This window comes from Muscardinus avellanarius (genome assembly GCF_963383645.1).
Source record: "Muscardinus avellanarius genome assembly, chromosome: 4".
NCBI classification, from domain to species: domain Eukaryota; kingdom Metazoa; phylum Chordata; class Mammalia; order Rodentia; family Gliridae; genus Muscardinus; species Muscardinus avellanarius.
This window is the reverse complement of record NC_137789.1, coordinates 84,409,868-84,429,735: the sequence shown is the minus strand read 5'-3', so window position 1 is coordinate 84,429,735 and position 19,868 is coordinate 84,409,868. Positions and strand designations below refer to the sequence as shown.

The following is a 19,868-nucleotide window of genomic DNA, read 5'->3' as shown; positions in this document are numbered from 1 at the left end:
TTGAATTGACTGGATTTAGGGATGCCTAGAAAAATGGGTGCAGGGAGCTTCACTTCTGTGAGTGTCAGTGAGCAGAGAGGGTGTTTCCAGAGAAGATGGGATGTGGGCAGTGAAGGGAGGGGAGACCCGCCCTGAATATTAGTGGCACTGTTTGATAGGCTGAGGGCACAGATGGTGAGGAAGAGCAGAAGAAATGGACAGTCGGTTCTACCTGCTGCACCCTCCTAGAGCAAGTGAGTTCTCAGCTGATTCCATCGATGGACATTAGACTCCAGGGCTTCAGCCTTTGGACGTGGCTTACATCAATCGCTCTACAGGGACTTTTAGGATCAGCCCGAGACAGGAGCTGTATCACTGGCCTTTCTTGTTCTGAGATTCTGGCTTCTGGAACTAAACAACTACTGTTTTCCCTGGCTCTCCCGCCTGCAGATGTCTATCATGGGATTAATCTGCCTTTTAATCATAAAAGACAATCTGATAAATTCCTCTTATATTTGTACTATTTCTTTTATATTGGTTCTATTTCTCTGGAGAACTCCATTATAGTATGCATTATTTTCCTTGATGTCATTAATGTATTGAGTACAATAGTGCCAAGAATACTCCAAGGCTGGATGTGATGGCACATGTCTACAATCTCAGTACTTGGGAAATTGAGACAGGAGGATCACAGGTTCAAGGTTAATCTCAGTAACAGACCCTCAGCAACTTAGTGAGACCTTGTTTCTAAATAAAAAAATAAAAAGGTCTGGGGTGTAGCTCAAAGGAAGAATGTCTTTGGCTCAATCTCCAGTACAGAAAGAAAGGAAGGAAAGAAGAAAGGAAGGAAGGGAAGGAGGGAGGGAGGGAGGGAGGGAGGGAGGGAAGGAGGAAGGAGGAAGAAAGAGGAGAGAAAGAGTGAGAGCAAGAGAGATAGAGAGAGAGATAGACAGAGACAAGAGACAGAGAGAGATGGAGAGAGAGAAGAAATACTACAGAGTACACATATTCATTTTCCCAACATATAGCTACTGAAAGCCTATTGTAAGCACTGCTCTGGCTAAGTGTACAAGTCCCTGTCCTCCTGGTGCTTTCATTCTAATGGGTGTGGCAGGTAATAAACATAAATAAAACATAGTATAGTAGCAGGGGGTGTTATGAAGAAAAACAAGCAGAAGCAGGAGCTAGAGACAGTAGGAAAGCATACTATCATCCAGCACCAGAGGCTTCTTTCAGGAGTTGATATTAGAACCAACCCTAAATAAAGTGAGCAGCCCTATTTGTGAATAGGGTTTTGGAGAGGGAAACACCAAGTACAAATAGCAAGAGAGGGATGAAGTCAGGATGTTGTGTGGAGGAGCAGATGAAGAAGGGACAGGAGGCAAAGCTGTAGAGGACCACAGGACAGACCGTGGAGAGGACTTGCCCTTGTATTACTATTTTAAGAGGAAGGCTGCAGAAGCTTTGGATCAGGGAAGGCTCTATGAGATTCACTGGCTGCTATGAAATGCAGAAATGAGTGGTTCTCAGCATGAGGTAAACCTCTCCCAGGTGTAGATGAATGGGAGTCTCCCTTGACTTCATTGCCCCTTCCTTAATCCTCTCTCCTTTGCTATCCTTTGCCTGTTTCCCCAGGATGGGAAGGTCTTTGTGCTCTTTGCTAACCTGATATACTGATTGGTTTGTTTGAGCTACCTTTCTCTCTCTCTCTCTCTCTCTCTCTCTCTCTCTCTCTCTCTCTCTCTCTCTCTCTCTCTCATATATATATATATATATATATAATCTTTTTAAACCACTTTATATACTTAATAAATCAACCTGCTTACCAGACTTTCCGAGGCTAAGACAACTGAAAAAATTGCATTTGTGGGACATTGACAAATAGCACATAGATGGTCAACTTGGGCCACTGCCAAAAGGCTTACCGCAGTGAGTTCACACAAAAATCACGCAGCCATCCCTATAAAAGGGACACTTGGACTGGACGCATTGCCAGGAACCTGTCTTTCTAACCATAATTGCTGATGGGACCCTAGCTCTACTCTCAAGACTATGGTTCCCCTGGTCTTGTCTGTAGATAATTTTCTCTTTTTTGATATTGCATTATTCTTTGCTTTTAATTGATATTATAAACACCATCTCAGGTGCAGGAAAATCCCCCAGGATGTGTTGCTTTAATATGACTGATTTCATATTGAAATGGGATTTGATTGTTTTCTCCTATTAAATCATCTCACACTTCTGATTGTGTGAGAGTGGCTTCATTTTCACCTGTGGATCAGAACACATTTGGCAAGACATTCCCAGGGGACATCCAATATCAAGATTAATTAGCTAGAAAAAACAGTTGAACTAAGAAGTTTGAGAAAAAGGATTCAAAGGAATGTAAAAACAGCAGCTGAAGGAAGCAGGTCTAAGGTTACTAAGGAGTGCATGGGCAGTTTGGGAGAAGTTCCCCATGCTGTAGATACAGAATGTCCCTTGAAGTGCTCGTATAGTGATGTTTAGAGGTGGAATGATTGGATCATGAGTGTTCTAAATCCCTCAGTTGGACAAATCTGTTGTAATGGACTTATTGGTAGTAACCTGTGCAGGCAGGATGTGGCTAGAGTTGGTGGATCAACTTAGACATTGTGCATGTGTCCACAAGCCCCTTCATGAGCTCTCTCCGGCTTCTGGCCGCCATGATGTGAGAGCAGAGCACATTCTTGCCCTCTGTCTCCACCATCATTCCCTGAGCTCTGTAGAGGTCACCTGGCCTAATGTGGACTAAACCTTTAAAATCTCCCAACTGTGAGCAAGTAAACCTCCTTTCTCTAAGTTGGGGGCTTTATTTTATTTGGTCACAGTGGTGAGAATGCTGATGGAAGCAGCCTCCAAGCCTGAATTTGGGCCTCATTTGAGAGGAACTGGCTGCCAAGAGCACATGATGCCATCCAGGTGTGAAGGAATTTCTGGGGGACAGGCTGCCACTGCTCCACAGAAAGTGAACTGCTGTTTTCCAAGAAACTTGGTGAATGTGGAGGCCACCTCAGAGAAAAAGTTCACTGGAATCAAGAAGAGAAGCCACTTCTTTTTGCTTTGGCCTTCTAGTGGCTTTCTGGACATTTTATGGACAAAATCTAACAGCATGTTAGTAGGCAAGAGAAACACTGATAGGGTCTCACTGTAATATCATAACACAAGTCAAAGAATGGTGGATTTGGTGTGAGAGGCAATGAATTGACAATTGGCACCATCTTCTCTTTTGGTTACTCTGATTCTATATGGATTCTTCCTCTTGCATTTAAACTTCCAAATGATGATTAAAAATCTTTCTGTTTTCATTTATCAAGTTGAATGTCTCTTTCCTACAAGTGAGGACATGTTTATCCTTTTCCCCCAAGTGAGGAGAAACACAGTCCAATAGTCATTACCTTGACTGTAGACCATATTAGTAGCTCCTCAAATTCATTCATTGTCTCTGAAAATTTTGCAATCTAATGATTAGTGTACAAAGATATCATCCAGTGAGGATGACTCTCTGCCTCCTCCAAGATAGAATGTATGTGGCATAGTCAACCTACAACCAAGTAGCCAATGGTTCCTCTTGGGGAATAGTTCCATATTTGAGCCTAGGGCATTTTTCTGTTGGCAGAGTAGACATTTATCAGAAGCAGCAGCTAGGTCAGCCCAACTAAGAATTTCCTGTTGGACTGGGAATGTAGCTCCATTGTAGAGAGCTTGTCTGGCTTGCAAGAGGCCCTGGGTTCAATCCACAGTTCCACAAAAGCAGAAGAAAAACATAAAATAAATAAGACAAAGAACAAGAAAAAAAAGTCCATAATATGAAGTCAATGAGCAGCCTCATCTCCATGGACACTGTGCTTCTGGGTCCATAAGAAAGTACAGTGGTGCTGAGGAAAGAGACTGGCTGACAATCACAGTACTTAAGCCTTTGTCCACCTGATGCCTAGAGCCTTTTTTTGGTAAGCATTCACATGAGATACTGGTAGGCCTTCTAGCGGCTCTAGTCTTCTAGGAGGGTTCCTGATGATTTCTACTGTTTTGTGTTCATGACTTTGTATAAACCCCCTTGGCTGTGGGCTGAACTAGTGTCTTGTTTCTAGGAAATGGAATACTGCAGGAATGATGGTATGTTGCAGCTACGATTAGGATATAAAGAACTGTCTTTTTCTCTCTGCCCCCTTTCTTCTCTCTCTCTCCCTCTTTTGATATTCTCTCTCTCAATATTCTCTTTCTCTTTTCTCTCTCCCTCTCTTTCTACCTCTCCTTCTCTCTCTCTCCCTCTATTTTTCCCTTTTTCTCTTTCCTCTGTATTTTTTCTCTTTTTCCCTGTTCCTCTCTCTTTTTCTTGGGGCACTTTCACTGAAGATGAGGCAATGCTGCTACCCAGGTATAAAGGGCAACTTCTAATCAATAACAAGCAAGGGATTCAGCACTTCAGTTTTGGAATTGAACCTTGTTGCCACCCTGTGACTGAGGCTAGAAGAAGGTAGGGAGGTTGACCCTTCATTTCAAACTGCAGCCCTGGTTGGCATTTTCAGTGTTATCTTAAGAGACCCAAGAAGCTGAAGGCTTAGGTAAGCCATGACTAGATATCTGTTCAACTACTCAGTTCTTAGGGATAATTAGTTATACGAAAACAGATAAAGAATGTATGCACAAATATCTTCATAGCATATACTCATTTAGAAAGACTTAGCCACATACTTCTTTCCAGAATGTTCTTGTCACCAGTCCTCCAATCCTGTCCTTTCTTTTTCCCTTGCCATTCAACCAATTCATCACTACTGCTCATGAATTAATGTAAATGAACACTTCATGTCATCCATCAGTCTAGACAAAGCAAAACTGGTTTTTTTTCAAATACTATGAAAAATGTCTGAGAGAACAGCGTTGGAATTAAATTTTACTACAATTTTTGAGGTCTCAATATTTATGTAGTATGTTAAGAGATGTGAATAGTCATTTTGTCTTTCACAAACTTATGTATGGTAGGATCATAAATCTTTTTATTTTTGACACAATAAAGATGGTCATGGTTTTGATAGCTTTCTAAGGTAATTTTCTTTCAAAGATACATAATTAAATGATGATTTCTTTTCTTTTCTTTTCTTTTCTTTTCTTTTCTTTTCTTTTCTTTTCTTTTCTTTTCTTTTGGTGGTACTGGGGTTCCTGGAAGCCCTTCTACCTCCGGGCTACACTTCCAGACCTAAATATATATATGATTTGGAAACAGGGACTCTTAAGCCAGCAAGGCTGGCTTTGAACCCGCGCGATCCTCCTGTCTCCGCCTCCCAAGTGTGGGGATTACAAGCATGCGCCACCACGCCTTGCATTAAATGATGATTTCTAATAGACTAATTTATTTTTCTTCATATTTTGGATATTGCCTGTATGAGATTAAAAACTAAACAGTTTCTTAGTGGATTCTCTCTAATTGTTAGGATCAAATTTCTAAATTTCTCTTGAAAATATTTTTGGTGATACTGGGATTGAACCCAGAGGCATTCTACCTCTGAGTCATAACCCCAGCCCTATTTTATTTTTAAGTTTTGAAACAGGACCTTGCTAGTTTGCTTAGAGTCTTGCTATGTTGTTGAGGCTGTCCTTGAACCTGTGATCTTCCTGTTTTCACCTCCCAAATACTGAGATTACAAGCATATGCCACCACACCCAGCTCTTTTGAAAAAAAAATTTTTTTAAACCATGGACTTCTTTTTTTCTTTTTTCTTTTTTTTTAAATTTAAAACAGAGTCTTGCTAAGTTGCTTAGAGTCTCACTACATTGCTAAAGCTGCAATGTTGGAATCTTCAACCTCCTGTCTCAATTTCCCAAGTACTAGAATTATAGGATTGTGCCAACATACCCAGCCAAAATAATTCTTTACTTCTATCTTCTACATATCATTTCTTCATTTTCCAGGTCTTAGGAGCCAAATTGTCTATTTTTCTTTCTTCCTATTATTGGTATAAGCAGTATAATCATCCTTCTAGTCTTTTAGGACTGAGATGTTAAAATTACTCTCTTTTCATGGAAAACCATGCACTTTTATGCTTTCTTTTATGCTTCCTTTCTTTTGCTGATGCTTTCTTTGACCAGGACTTTCTGTACCCTTCAGAGACTAGCTCCAAGGACACACCGTCAATGGCACCTTCCCAAATTTCTCCCCATTGGCAAGAACAATTCCTTTTTAGGGCCTTCTAAAAGATGGCTTGAACATTACCTTGCCTTCATTACAGTGCTATTCTGCACTGAATTTTCTAAAGTACTTTCTGAACAATACTGGTTCTTGGGAAAAACCTATATGAAGAAATGTTCTTACGTAATGTTAGTTCAACCCATTTTCCATTGAGAAAAAAAAGTTCAGGTTCCTGTATGTTCATTTAGTTTTTTTTATAAACATGCTCTTTGAGGTTGAAGCAAATCTAACTGGTTTCTGTTTGGAAGATATACAGTTGAAAACTTACAAGAAAGTCAAACACAGGTTTGGTTTTCTTCATTGTAATCTGATTTACATATTTTATATATATTTTACATATTTTATATATTATTTACATATTTTATATATTTATATAATCTGATTTAAAATATTGAGGAATCTAATTTTCTTCAGTAAAGAAACCTATCTAGCCTTAATTTGTTTTACCATTTTCACTAATTACCTGTTATTATTTTTATTTTTATTTTTAAGAGTTTAAGAATATATTTGAACCACATAAAAAGTTATTATTTTTAATATACTTTTATTAGTGCATTGTAATTATACATCATAGTAAGATTTAAAGTGATACAAACATACATGCACACAGCACTTGATATATTTTTCTCTAGATCACCCTCTCCCCTGTACATGTTATTGAGATTGGTAGTGATACCTTCACACATGAACATACCATTATTTGAAATGTTTTCTTTATCAGTTCTTCTTTTACCCATCCCACCTCTTCACCCCTGTGATGGTTAATGGATTTTCAACTGCGTTAAGAAACACCTAAGGCTATGTTGGGTGTGTTGATGAGAGACTGGCTTATGTAAAGGCAGATTGAAGAAGAACTCCTGCCCTGAAGGTAGGCAACTCTGTTCTGGCAGGCACAGCACCTGGACAAAAAGAGAAAGCCAAGCGAATGCACGGGTTCTTCTTACTAAGAAAAGTGGGCTTGCTCTCACCTGCATGAGAATATAATTAAATATTTTCTATCAAAGGATTGGATTAAAGTAACTTCATGTAGTGAAATCAGCCTCCCAAGTACTGGAATTACAAGCATGTGCCACCATGCCCATCTCTATGTTGGCTTGAGAGAAAGTGATGTATACTTGATGACACTTGGCCCAGACAACTCCCAGATAGTGACCAGAAGACATCTGTTGGATATCAAAGACATCTGTTGATCAAAGACCCTAGGGGTGACCTGCAACTCTCTTTGGTAGATCGTGTGGACTTTGGGAGAAAGCAGGTTGCCATTGATGATGCGTGGTCAGAAGGCAGCTGCCAACTCCAAGATCCCCATTGCCCGAAGAGTGATCTGCGTCTTTTCCCTTCCCTGTTCTCTTTACAATAAACTCAGTGATTGTCTTTTTGTTTTCTGCAAGTGTCATTCTTTATACCTTGTAGACAAGAACCCCAGTAAGGAAAAATGTCTTTTTCAAAACCACACTTCCACCAATAGGAAGACAGTACAGAAATTTGCATTAGGATAAATACTGGGTGGCCTTCCCACTCATAGTGCTTGCTTACCAGACTTTGTTTCTTCCATGAAAGCAAAATAACCTTGCCGGGACATTTTTGAAAATATATGTTTTCTTACAATACCTTGAGAATTTATTTTTAACCCCTGGGACATCAGCCTTCAGCTCTTCCAGCTGGACTTTCATGATTGTTTTTTGGGAGAGTTTACTGGCCATTCCATTCTGAACTAGGACTGCATTATCCATCGCTCTGATTCTGAGACTCCAGATCTTGGACAGCTCCGCCAGCTGCTGGTTCCTTTGGCTCTCCACATGCAGGGGGGCACTTGGGATGACACTGGTTGAAATGTAAGTTGATTTGATAAATTTCCTCTTACCATACACATCCTGTGAGTTCTGTTATTCCAGTGAACTGTAATACATTTCCTTAGTACCCTTCCTCTATTCTGCTGGTGTCTCTCCTCATTATCTAAGGACCCTTGGCTTTTCTACTTACTCTCTAGCTCATACATGAGAGAAAACATAAGCCAACCAAGATCAGTCAGTACCTGCTGTTATTTTGTAGAACATTTTCCCCTGCATTCCACTGTCAGTTTCTTTATATCCCATATGCTGTCTTGGGAATCGAGTTTATTCATGGTTGTTAGATATGTTGTATATTCAGATGTATCTGGTTTTTTTTTTTTTTTGTGGTACTGGGGATGGAACTCAGGGGCATTCTACTTCCAAGCTACACTCCAGCCCTATTTTTTATTCTTTACTTTTAAACAGGGTCAGCCGGGTGTGGTGGTGCATGCTTGTGATCCTAGCATTTGAGAGGCTGAGAGAGGAGGATCGAGGTTCGCAGACAGCCTCAGCTACTACTTAGTGAGGCCCTTTGCAACTCAGTGAGACCTTTTTTCAAAAATAAAGAATAAAAGCCAGGGGTGGTGGCTACTTAATAGCTTTTTTTTTTTTTTTTTTTTTTTGGTGGTGGCACTACACTCCCAGATCTATTTTATATTTTTATTTGGAAATAGGGTCTCTTAAGCCAGCACAGCTGGCTTCGAACCTGCGCGATCCTCCCGTCTCGGTCTCCCAAGTGCGGGGATTACAAGCATGCGCCACCGTGCCCGGCTGTATAATAGTATTTTAAATGGAACAATTACAAACCTTTGGAAATATTACCACTGACTTGTTTACAGAAGACATACAAATACAAAACCAAATATTCAAATTAAATATTACAGCATTGCTCTATTGAACAAAGCACTGATAAGTTAGCCCAGATAAATGCCCAACTTTTTACAGGTGGGGATTTGTTTAACAACATGCAGTAACACATGAGTTGCCATGATGTGATTGGCTGCTGCACAGTCCCTGTAGGCATGGTATTCTAAGAATTTAAGTCTATTGTCGGTGGGCATATTCCTGTAATCCCAGAAACTCAGGGGGCTAAGGCAAGAGGATCTCAAGTTGAAGGCTAGCCTCAGCAATTTAGAGACCTTGTCTCAAAATTTAAAATTAAAGTGGCTGGAAATGTTGCTCAGTAGGAGAATGCCCTTGGGTTCAATCCCAAGTACTGAGGAAAAAACTGAATTCTGTTATGAATCTGTGTGCTACAGATCTTCTTTTCAATAGGGAAAAGAGGAATTGGCACCCCCCCCCCATATTGATTAATAGGCCGAGTGTAAACTTTGCTCTGTCACTCTTTCCTTTAATGACCCCTCAGAAGCACAGCACGCCGACATTGGAAAGCACTATCCTAAACAAACAGTAATAACCAAGCCGCTCAAAGTGGCTTAATTAAAAAAAATTGAGTGCAGATGAATTTTCAACTTCTTTTATTATGTGAAATGCCTTCCAAAGAACATTTATGAAAACAAAGCCACATTCTGGAATTGTATAATTCCAAATTTTAACATTCTTTGAACTTGCTATTTGGGGGGGCATTTGTGATACATTTTGTGATACTGACCATTTGTGTTCATCATCTGATCCTTCTAAGCTGTAAAAACAAACCAATATTAGAATGGTTTCTTTAATCTGTTTTGGCCTCCAGCTTAAATTCTATAAGTGAAAAATGATTTGTTAATATTAGGAAAAAATAACAGTTGACCATCTGGGACTAATCCCTCAGAAATAACAAAAGCAAAACTGATTTGTACAGATTTACAAAGGCCATTTCCTTGCAGTTGAGAAGTTCTTTTTCACCCTTCAACTGTTGATGTGAGGCATGGCTAGATTTCAAACTTGTCATGAACATAGGCAAGCAACCATCTATACAATGATAAATTTCTTAAGAAAACGCTAAGATTAACTGTTTTACTTATCAAACTTTTCTTGCCTTTGGCTCATTAGATCCTAATTAAAATGATAAAAACTACAGATATAATAATTCACATTTGAATCTGAATGCTGGCTTGGCACTGTAATATACATAATAAAGCAGAAGGATTTAACCTTTATAATTCTTGATTGATCAACAAATTTAAAACATGCCCCTTGGAACACATTCTTTGGATTACAATTTCAGTATAGAAAAGATCAGTGAAAATGTGACAACACAAATGATCTGGACTGTCTTGTATACCTAAATACAGATTTTTATTTTTAGGACTTCTTTTTTGCTTACAGAAAAATTGGACACATGCTACAGAAAATTCTCTTAATTCTCTCTCTACTCCTATGCCTATGTTCATCTCTAGCCCTACTTTTTTTTATTATTTATTTTGAAACAGGGCTTTACTGAGTTGCAAAGGGCCTCACTAAATAGCTGAAGTGGTCTTCAAACTGCGATCTTCCTGTCTCAGCCTCCCGAATGCTGGGATTACAAGCGTGGGCCACCACACGGGGCTACCTATGTTTTACTACTATTAACATCTGAAAGTGTTACACTTGTTCCAGCTGATGAGCCAATATTGATACATTAGTATTAACTAATGTCTACAGTTTATATTAGAGTTGGCTTTGTGGTTTTTTCAATTATATAGATTTTGACAAAGGCAAAATTAGATATCCACAGTTATAGAACCATATGGAATAGTTTTCTTTCCCTAAAAATGTCTTGTGTACCATTTATTCACCTCTTCCTATTTCCTGCCCTCCCTCAAGTCCCAAGTAGCCACTGATCTTTTTTCTTCTGTCTCTATATTTTGTCTTTTTTTGAAATGTTACATGTTGGAATCTTATAAAATGGAGCGTTTTTGCAAACTAGTTTCTTTTACTAAGTCATACACATCTAAGTTTCCTTCATGTCTTCTTGTGGCTTAATAGATTCTTTCTTTCTAGCACTGCATAACATTTTTTAACATGAGTATGCCACGGTTTGTTTATCTAATCCCTATTGAAGGACATCTAGGTTGCTGCCAACTTCAGGCAATGTGAAGCTGCTGTAAATACTCAAATGCAGCTTTTGTGTGGACAACAATTTTCAACTCATTTGGCTAAATACCTAAAAGAGCACAATTACTGGATTGCATGGTAATACTATTTTCAGATTTGCAAGAAACTGCCAAAGTGTGTTCCAAAGCAGCTCTACCATTTTGCATTTGTGCCAGCAATAAGCAAGAGTTTTTATAGCCCCAACTCCAATCAATGTTGGGTGCTGTCAGTGTTCTGGATTTTAGCCTCTGTGAAAGGTGTATAGCCCTATCTTATTTTAACTTAGTAGCTGTCAGTGACATTCAGTATTAGAATACCTTTCCACATGCTTATTTGCCATCTGTACATCATCTTTAGTAAGGTGTCTATTCAGAACTTTTGCTATTTATTTTTTCAATTGTTGACTTTTAAGATTCTTTGTATATGTTGACTATAAGTCCTTCCTCAGGTACATGCTTTCTCCTGTTCTGTTGCTTATATTTTTATTGTTTTAGCAGAGAATAAATTTTTAGTTTTAACCAAATACAAATTGTCAGTTTTCTCTTTTATGTATTATGTTCTTGGTGATGTATCTAAAAAAAACACCATTAAGTCCAAAATCATTTTGAGTTTTTTCTTAAATTATCTTGTCTAGAAATGCTATAGTTTTTTGAATTTTATACTTGGGTTTTATACTCTATTTTAAGCTAATTTTTATGAAGGTCTAAGATTTTATTTTGTGTTTGTGTGTGTGAAACTAGGGGTTGAACCCATGGGCATTCTACCTTTGAGCTATACTCCTAACCCTTCCTTCTTTTCTCTTTCTTTCTTTCTTTCTTTCTTTCTTTCTTTCTTTCTTTCTTTCTTTCTTTCTTTCTTTCTTTCTTTCTTTCTTTCTTTCGTGGTACTGGGTACACTCCTAGACCTATTTTATATTTTTGAAACAGGGTCTCTTACGCCAGCGCGGCTGGCTTTGAACCTGTGCGATCCTCCTGTCTCCGCCTCCCAAGCGCGGGGATTACAAGCATGCGCCACCACGCCCGGCTTTTATGCTTTATTTTAAAACAGGATTTCACTAAGTTGCAGAGAGCTTCATTACATAGTTAAGGGTGGCTACAAACCTGCAATCCTCCTCTCTCACCCTCCCAAGTACTGAGATAATAAGTGTGCACCACCACACCAAGCTTGAAGGTTTGAGAATTTTTAAATGTGGAGATCTGTTACTTAACAATTTGTTAAAAAGAGTGTCTTTTTTCAGTTGAATTGTCTTGTGCCTTGTCAAAGATGAATGGACTATATATTTTTATGCTTCTCTTTCTGGGTTCTTTATACTTTTTGTTCATCTATTTGTATGCTCTTTGACTCAATATCACACTTAATTATCATTTCTTTATAGTAAGTCTTCAGTGAGATAGTCTTAGTCCTCTATTTTGTTGCTGTTATTCTGTATTATGTTGGCTATTTTGAGTTTTCTGCCTTTATATAAAAACATTAGAATTATTTTGTCATATCTACAAAATAACTTACAGGGATTTTATTTGAAATTGTATTGCATCTTTAGCTCAATTGGGAAGAACTGATATCTTAAAATACTGAATTTTGTTTGCTATTTATGAACATGGACTATCTCTCCATCTATTTAGCTCTCTTTTGATTCAATCAGACTTTTGGTAGCTTTCCTCATTTAGAATATATATATATATATATATATATATATATATATATATATATATATATAATCTCGCTAGATTTCAGCCTAAGAATTTGTATTTTGATGTCAATGTAAATGGTGTGTTTAAAATTTCAAATTCTAGCCAGGAGTGTGGAGAAGGCTTGTAATATCAGTAGTTGGGAGACTGCAAGAAGAGAATTGCAAGTTCGCAACCAGCCTCAGGTATTTAGTAAGGTCCTCTGCAATTTAATTAGACCCTGTTTCAAAATAAAGAATAAAAAAATAGGGCTGGGTGCATAGCTTGGAAATAGAATGCATCTGGGATCAATCCTGAGTGCAGTGAAAAAAAATTAAATTTGAGTTGCTGCCATATGGGAAAGAAACTGACGTTTAAATATCAACCTGTGTCCTGTAACCTTGTAATAATTGCTGTTGTTGTTTTTTGGGGATTTCCTACTAGACATTCATGTCATATGTGAACCAATGCAATTTTAATTGTAACATATATATATATATATAATTTTGATTTCTTTTTCCTGTCTTATTTCATTACTTAGGAAAATACTACATGAATGAGAGATAAGATATCCTTTTCCTCCACTCTTATCTCTATACTTAATAAGAAGAAACTATATGCTTTGGAGCCCAGGATGGTGGCATACACCTGTAATCCTAGTACGTGGGAAGATGAGACAGAAAAATCTCAGGTAGAGGGGTGGAGAAACTACATGCTTTATGCTAAGTATAGTATGAGCTATAGAGTTTGTTGTTTTGTTTTTGTAAATGTTTTTTATCAAACTGGTGAAGTTCCCATCATTTCTGCTGAGAGTTGTTATCATGAATGGGTGGTGGATTTTGTCAAATGATTTTGCTAAGTCTACTGACACGATCATGTAATTTTTCTTTTTCAACCTGTTCATTGAATGGATTATGTTCACTGATTTTCAAATGTGGAACTAAGTACGCATATGTGGAATAAACTTAATTTGGTCATGGCATATAATTCTTTGTATTAAATGTTGGATTCAATTTGTTAGGCTGTTGAGAACACTTATGTCTTTGTTTATGAGAGATACTGGTATGTTGTCTTTCTTTCTTGTCTTTGTCTCTATTAGGGTAATGCTGGCTTCAATGAATGGGTTAGGGAGTCTTATTTCCTGAAAGAGGCTGTAGACAGGTGGTATCATTTCTTTCATTTTTCTGTTTTCAAATACATTGATTTTTCGATCCCTTGATTTTGATTCTAATTTTTATAATTTATTTTTTTTCTATTGATTACTTTGGATTTAAAATCCATTTTCTTTCCTGTTTTCCTGCAGTGGAAGATGACATCATTAACTTGAGATTTTTTTCTTTTCTCAGCCATGCGCCCAGTCTTGTCAGTATCCCGTTAAACACAGATTTCACTGCATCCTACAAACAGTATTTTCACCTTGTGTAAATATTTTAAACTTTTCTTGAGACTTCTTTGACCTTCACATTATTTAAAATGATGCTGTTTAGTCTCTGAACATTTTGGGATTTTTAGCAATCTTCCTCTAATTTCTAGTTTAATTCTATTACAGTCTGAACTGTCTGCATTATTTCTACTCAGTTTGTTAAAATGTATCTTAGGGTCCAGGATGTAGTCTGCCTGGTGAATATTCCATGCCAGCCTGAGAAGAATATGATTTCTCCTGAAGTATGAGGGATTCTGTAAATGTCAGGTCTAGTTGGTGAAGGGTACCATTCAATTTAATTACATCCTTAATAATTTTCTGCCTGGTCGTTATATGTCAATTAGACAGAAGAATCTTGAAATTTCCAGATTTAAAAGACTTATTTACTTTTCTTTGTAGTTCCATTAGTTTTTATATCACACATTTGAATATAATGTTAGATTCATACATGTCCAGGACTGTCAGGAGGGCTGATTCCTTTATCATTGTGTGATATCCCTCTCTATCTATGATAGTTTACTTTGGTCTCAAATCTGCTTTGTGTAAATTGGATGTGGTAGCACATACCTGTAATCCCAGTACTTGAGAGACTAAGGAGGATCACAAATTCTAAGCCAGCCTCAGCACTGTAGCAAGATACTTCTTCAAAATTAAAAAGTAAAAAGGGGTGTAGGTATAGGTAGAATGACCCTGGATTCCATTCTCTATACCAAAAATCAACAACAAAAGCAAAACAACAACAAAAACTACTTTGTTTGAAATTAGCTGGGTTTCAATTAATGCTAGCAAAGTACATTTTTCCCTCCCCTTTACTATTCCACTTAAAGGGACTAAATTATCTAATTTATCTAACTAAATTATTGGTAGCTTTATATTTCAGTGAGTTTCTAATGGGTATTATATATTTGGTTCTTTTATAAAAATTATTCTTCTTTCTTTCTGAGTCCCCTCCATAAGTGCCTCTAGAGGTCCCTTCATAGCATGATAGGCTTCTTCTAACATATACTAAAAATTCTTCTAGCCTCTCCCATTACCCAAGTTCAAAGGCTGCTTCCATGTTTTTAGGCTTTTGATCAGTTTTCTGTTTTAGTTTGTTTGGGATGCTGTAACAAAACACCATAAACTAGGTGGCTTTTAAGCAAGAGAAATGGATTTCTCATGGTTCTGGAGGCTGGAAAGTCAAAGTCAAGTTCTCAGAAAATTTGAAGTCTAGTGAAGTCCTGCTTCCTAGATGACTGTCTTTCTTCTGCAAGCTCAGAAGGTGGAAGGCAAAGGGGGCCTTCTGGGGCCTCTTGTATGGGGCATTAATCCCCTCATGAGGCATTATCCCTGGTGACCCATTACCTCCCCCTTCAAATACTGTCATATTGGGGTTTAAGTTTCCATAAAGATGCTTCTCAATTTATAATGGAATTATATCTTTATAAAGCTATCACAGGTCGAAAATATAAGAAGTCCAAAATGCATTTAATATTCAGCCTGACCTTGTGGCATACACCTCTAATTCCAGTAGTTAGAAAGCTGAGACAGGAGGATAGTAAGTTTGAGGCCTGCATTCAGTAATTTAGTGAGACTGTTTCAAAAATAAAAAGGGCTGGGGGTATAGCTCAGTGGTAGAATGTTCTTGTGTTCAACCCCAGCAAAACATTACACACAGCGTGCACACACACACACACACACACACACACACACACACACACACACACTTGAGCTAAACTCTCCAACACACTTGAGCTAAACTCTCCAATTCAAAATCAAATATTGTTAGGTTGGGTTAAAATGTTTAAAGTAGCCGGGCGTGGTGGTGCACGCTTGTAATCCCCGCGCTTGGGAGGCGGAGACAGGAGGATCACGCAGGTTCGAAGCCAACCTCGCTGGTTTAAGAGAACCAGTTTCCAAATAAAAATATAAAAATAGGTCTGGGAGTGTAGCCCGAAGGTAGAAGGGTTTCCAGGAACCCCAGTACCACCAAAAAATAAAAAACAAAACAAAACAAAATAAAATAAAAGTAAAAGGATTAAAGAATATTTCAGGATAACACAATAACACATGTGGCCAGTTGACATATGCTGTGTTTGTCCTCAACAAATAATTGCACAGCACCCAGTATTTTCCAGTATATGTGAAATAATTAAAAATAAAAACTTTTCTGTGCAGTAAGTTTCAACAGATTCTTGTGAATGGAAATCATTTTGGCATGTTTTATGTCCGCAGTGTAATTAAGGTTAATAAAAAAGATAGAAAATCTCCAAATGTTTAAAAACTATGAACTATATACATATTTGCATATATATATATACACATGTACAGACAAACATTTGTGGATGTATATTTGTGATACATATGCACATATACATATGTGTGTAATCTCTTTTGTTTTGCTTCACTTTATATGTTTTTTTCTCAGTGTGTTCTTTGTGGACATAGCAGTAGATCTCCTGTCATTTTCTTTGTGCTAAGCAAGACATTGCAGGAAAGCCCAACTTATAGAGATCCTGGTAAAAAGAGAAGAGATGGAGTAAAGGAAAGACAATTTATTTTATTGAACCGATAGGCTTCTTCCCCCAGCCACTTGAGATTTTTCTCGGCACCTCTGGCTCTCTTCTCTAATATGCATCACAAAACACCAGACATGCACTTTATTTGGGCTTTGCCTGCTTTTGTGTCAGGAGGTTTATTAGACAATAGCATACAGCCTCTTAATTTGCTGGATTTCCTAAAGGAAAGGTGGAGGGAAAATACAGGAGTTGAAAAGGACCAATATTGCCGGGCATAGTGGTGCACGCTTGTAATTCCCGCGCTTGGGAGGCAGAGACAGGAGGGTCGCGCAGGTTCAAAGCCAGCCGGGTGCGCTGGCTTAGGAGACCCTGTTTCCAAATAAAAATGTAAAAATAGGTCTGGGAGTGTAGCCCGGAGGTAGAAGGGCTTCCAGGAACCCCAGTACCACCAAAAAAAAAAAAAAAAAAAAAAAAAAAAAAAAAAAAAAAAAAAGAAAGAAAGAAAGAAAGAAAGAAAGAAAGAAAAGGACCAATATTTATATTTGGTGTCATTCAGTCTTCAACGGAACTGGTGAGGTACCTTAGATGACTCCTGTCTGGAGGGAGAACTCAAAGTCCAGGGAGACAGCGACATTGAAAGCCAAGCCTGCTTCTGCTCAGCTTCCTTTGGCAACCCCACTCAGACTGAAGGTAGCTCTATTCTGCAGCACAATCAGGAATGCGTGTTTGAAAATCAGGATCATGTGTGGGAGAACTTGCAACATCTTAAGAAACATTCATTCAGTCCCAGTGCCCTATGAAGCTTTATTATTAATCAATTTGTTACATGTTTTTTAAAAAAACTGTGAAAGTATCTTAAATTGCCAACCATTATTTGACACTAAAAATTTATCTTTTGAAGATCAGTGTATTAAAAGTCATTTGCATTTCAAAATTGCATGTACTCCCCCTATTCTTGTATAACGATGTGATAAGTGTATAATTTCAAATTCCAAATTGCATTAGTTCATTTGAGGCATGATGGTAAAAACATGGAATAGGAGCTCCTACCGCATCATTCTCCTTTAAAAATAGATCACTAACGGCTGGGCGTGGTGGGACACCTTTGTAATCCCAGCATTAGAGAGGCAGAGACTGGAGGATCGCGGTTCTGGGACAGCCTCAGCTATTTACCTTCACAACTCAGTGAGACAGACCCTGCTTAAAAAAAAAAAAAAAAAAAAAAAAAAGACTAAAAAATAGGACTAGGGGTGTAGCTCGGAGGTGCAATGCCTCTGGGTTCCATCCCCAGTGCTGAAAAAAAAAAAAAAATCCTTAACCCCTTAACTTTTTTTTAAAATTTGTTCTTAATAGGAGAACGTTTTATTATTTTAGATGGAGTGAGCTTATCCTTCCAGGAGGGAGACAAGAATCCCTTATATTTTGAGGAATGCTATTTTCTGTTATTTCCACGGGTTTTCCTGAGCATGGGGGCGGGGTAGCAGCTGGGTCAGCAGAGAGCAGTCTCAGCGGCTGCGCGGTCCGCGCACTTCTGGGCGCGCGGGAGTGACAAGCAGGCTGGAGCAGACAGCACCCGGCGGACCCCGGAGACACCTCCTGGCCAGGGGCGCCGCAGTTCCCATCCGCAGCCAACAGGCTCCAGTCCCGACCTCTCGGGGAAAGGCGGATGCTTTCCGGGGCCGGCAGGTAAGGTTGCCTCTGCAGAATTTGTTTGGGTGGCCCGGGTGTGTCAGGGGTGTCCTAAAGGAGGAGAGAAGGGCTCGCATGTTTCCCGAGAAGAGAAATGACTCGTCTCTATCCCTTGGGTGCATTTGAGTGGTCGGAATGCGACATCAACAGGTAGCGGTGTCCTTACTTGGGAGGCTCGGGCGCCGCGCCGTCTCGGGGTCCTGGCTTTTCCGCGCACTTAGCTGTGTCTTCAATTCTGCTTTCCAGCCCCGGGGGTTTCGGCGGCAGTGGGCCGAGGGGTGGCGCAGCACCAGCCTCCCCCTGAAGACCCGCGCGCCGCCGAGCGCGCCGGCCGGCGAGATGCGCAACGCGTCGGAGCCGGAGCCCGGCGCGGCCAACGCGTCCTGCGGGGACCCGGCGCTGGGCTGCCCCGACGCCGAGGGCCCCGCGCCGCTGCCGCGGCCGCTGCAGGTGGCGGTGCCGGTGGTCTACGCCGTGATCTGCGCCGTGGGGCTGGCGGGCAACTCGGCGGTGCTGTTCGTGCTGCTGCGGGCGCCGCGCGTGAAGACCGTCACCAACGTGTTCATCCTCAACCTGGCCATCGCCGACGAGCTCTTCACGCTCGTGCTGCCCATCAACATCGCCGACTTCCTGCTGCGGCGCTGGCCCTTCGGGGAGCTCATGTGCAAGCTGATCGTGGCCATCGACCAGTACAACACCTTCTCCAGCCTCTACTTCCTCGCCGTCATGAGCGCCGACCGCTACCTGGTGGTGCTGGCGGCGGCCGAGTCGCGCCGGGTGGCCGGGCGCACGTGCGGCGCGGCGCGCGCGGTCAGCCTGGCCGTGTGGGGCGTCGCCACGCTCGTGGTGCTGCCCTTCGCCGTCTTCGCGCGGCTGGACGAGGAGCAGGGCCGGCGCCAGTGCGTGCTGGTCTTCCCGCAGCCCGAGGCCTTCTGGTGGCGCGCGAGCCGCCTCTACTCGCTCGTGCTGGGCTTCGCCATCCCGGTGTCCACCATCTGCGCGCTCTACACCTCGCTGCTGTGCCGGCTGCGCGCCATCCGGCTGGACAGCCACGCCCAGGTCCTGGGCCGCGCCAAGAAGCGGGTGACCCTCCTGGTGGCGGCCATCCTGGCCGTGTGCCTCCTCTGCTGGACGCCCTACCACCTGAGCACGGTGGTGGCGCTCACCACCGACCTCCCGCAGACCCCGCTGGTCATCGCCCTCTCCTACCTCATCACCAGCCTGAGCTACGCCAACAGCTGCCTCAACCCCTTCCTCTACGCCTTCCTGGACGACGGCTTCCGCAGGAGCCTGCGCGGGCTGCTGGCCTGCCGTGCCGCGCCCCGGCCGCCCCGCTGACCGCCGCGCTCCGGCCCTCCGCGGACCCCGCGACGGCAGGGGGCTTGCCCCGCCCTGCGAGGACGCGGCCTGTGGGCTTTGCTGGAAGGCCAGGGTGGAGCCCTGCGCCTGGCCTGCGGACTAGTGGAGCTGAGGAGGAGGGTTGCGCCCCGGCCAGGGGAGCCCGGGCACCTTCAGGAGCCGGCCACCCCACCCCCCACCCCGCCCGGTGCCCGGCGG

The 19,868-nt window shown here is 40.9% G+C and overlaps 1 protein-coding gene across 1 annotated transcript; it reads left to right on the top strand.

Moving 5' to 3' along the window:
* Nucleotides 1–18,650: 18,650 nt before the first annotated feature.
* Nucleotides 18,651–19,649, top strand: NPBWR1 (neuropeptides B and W receptor 1; the record flags this gene model as incomplete). Its single annotated transcript, XM_080694776.1, has 1 exon — nucleotides 18,651–19,649. The coding sequence occupies one exon, from the start codon at nucleotides 18,651–18,653 to the stop codon at nucleotides 19,647–19,649; it is 999 nt and encodes a 332-aa protein (XP_080550902.1).
* Between the last annotated feature and the right edge of the window lie 219 nt (nucleotides 19,650–19,868).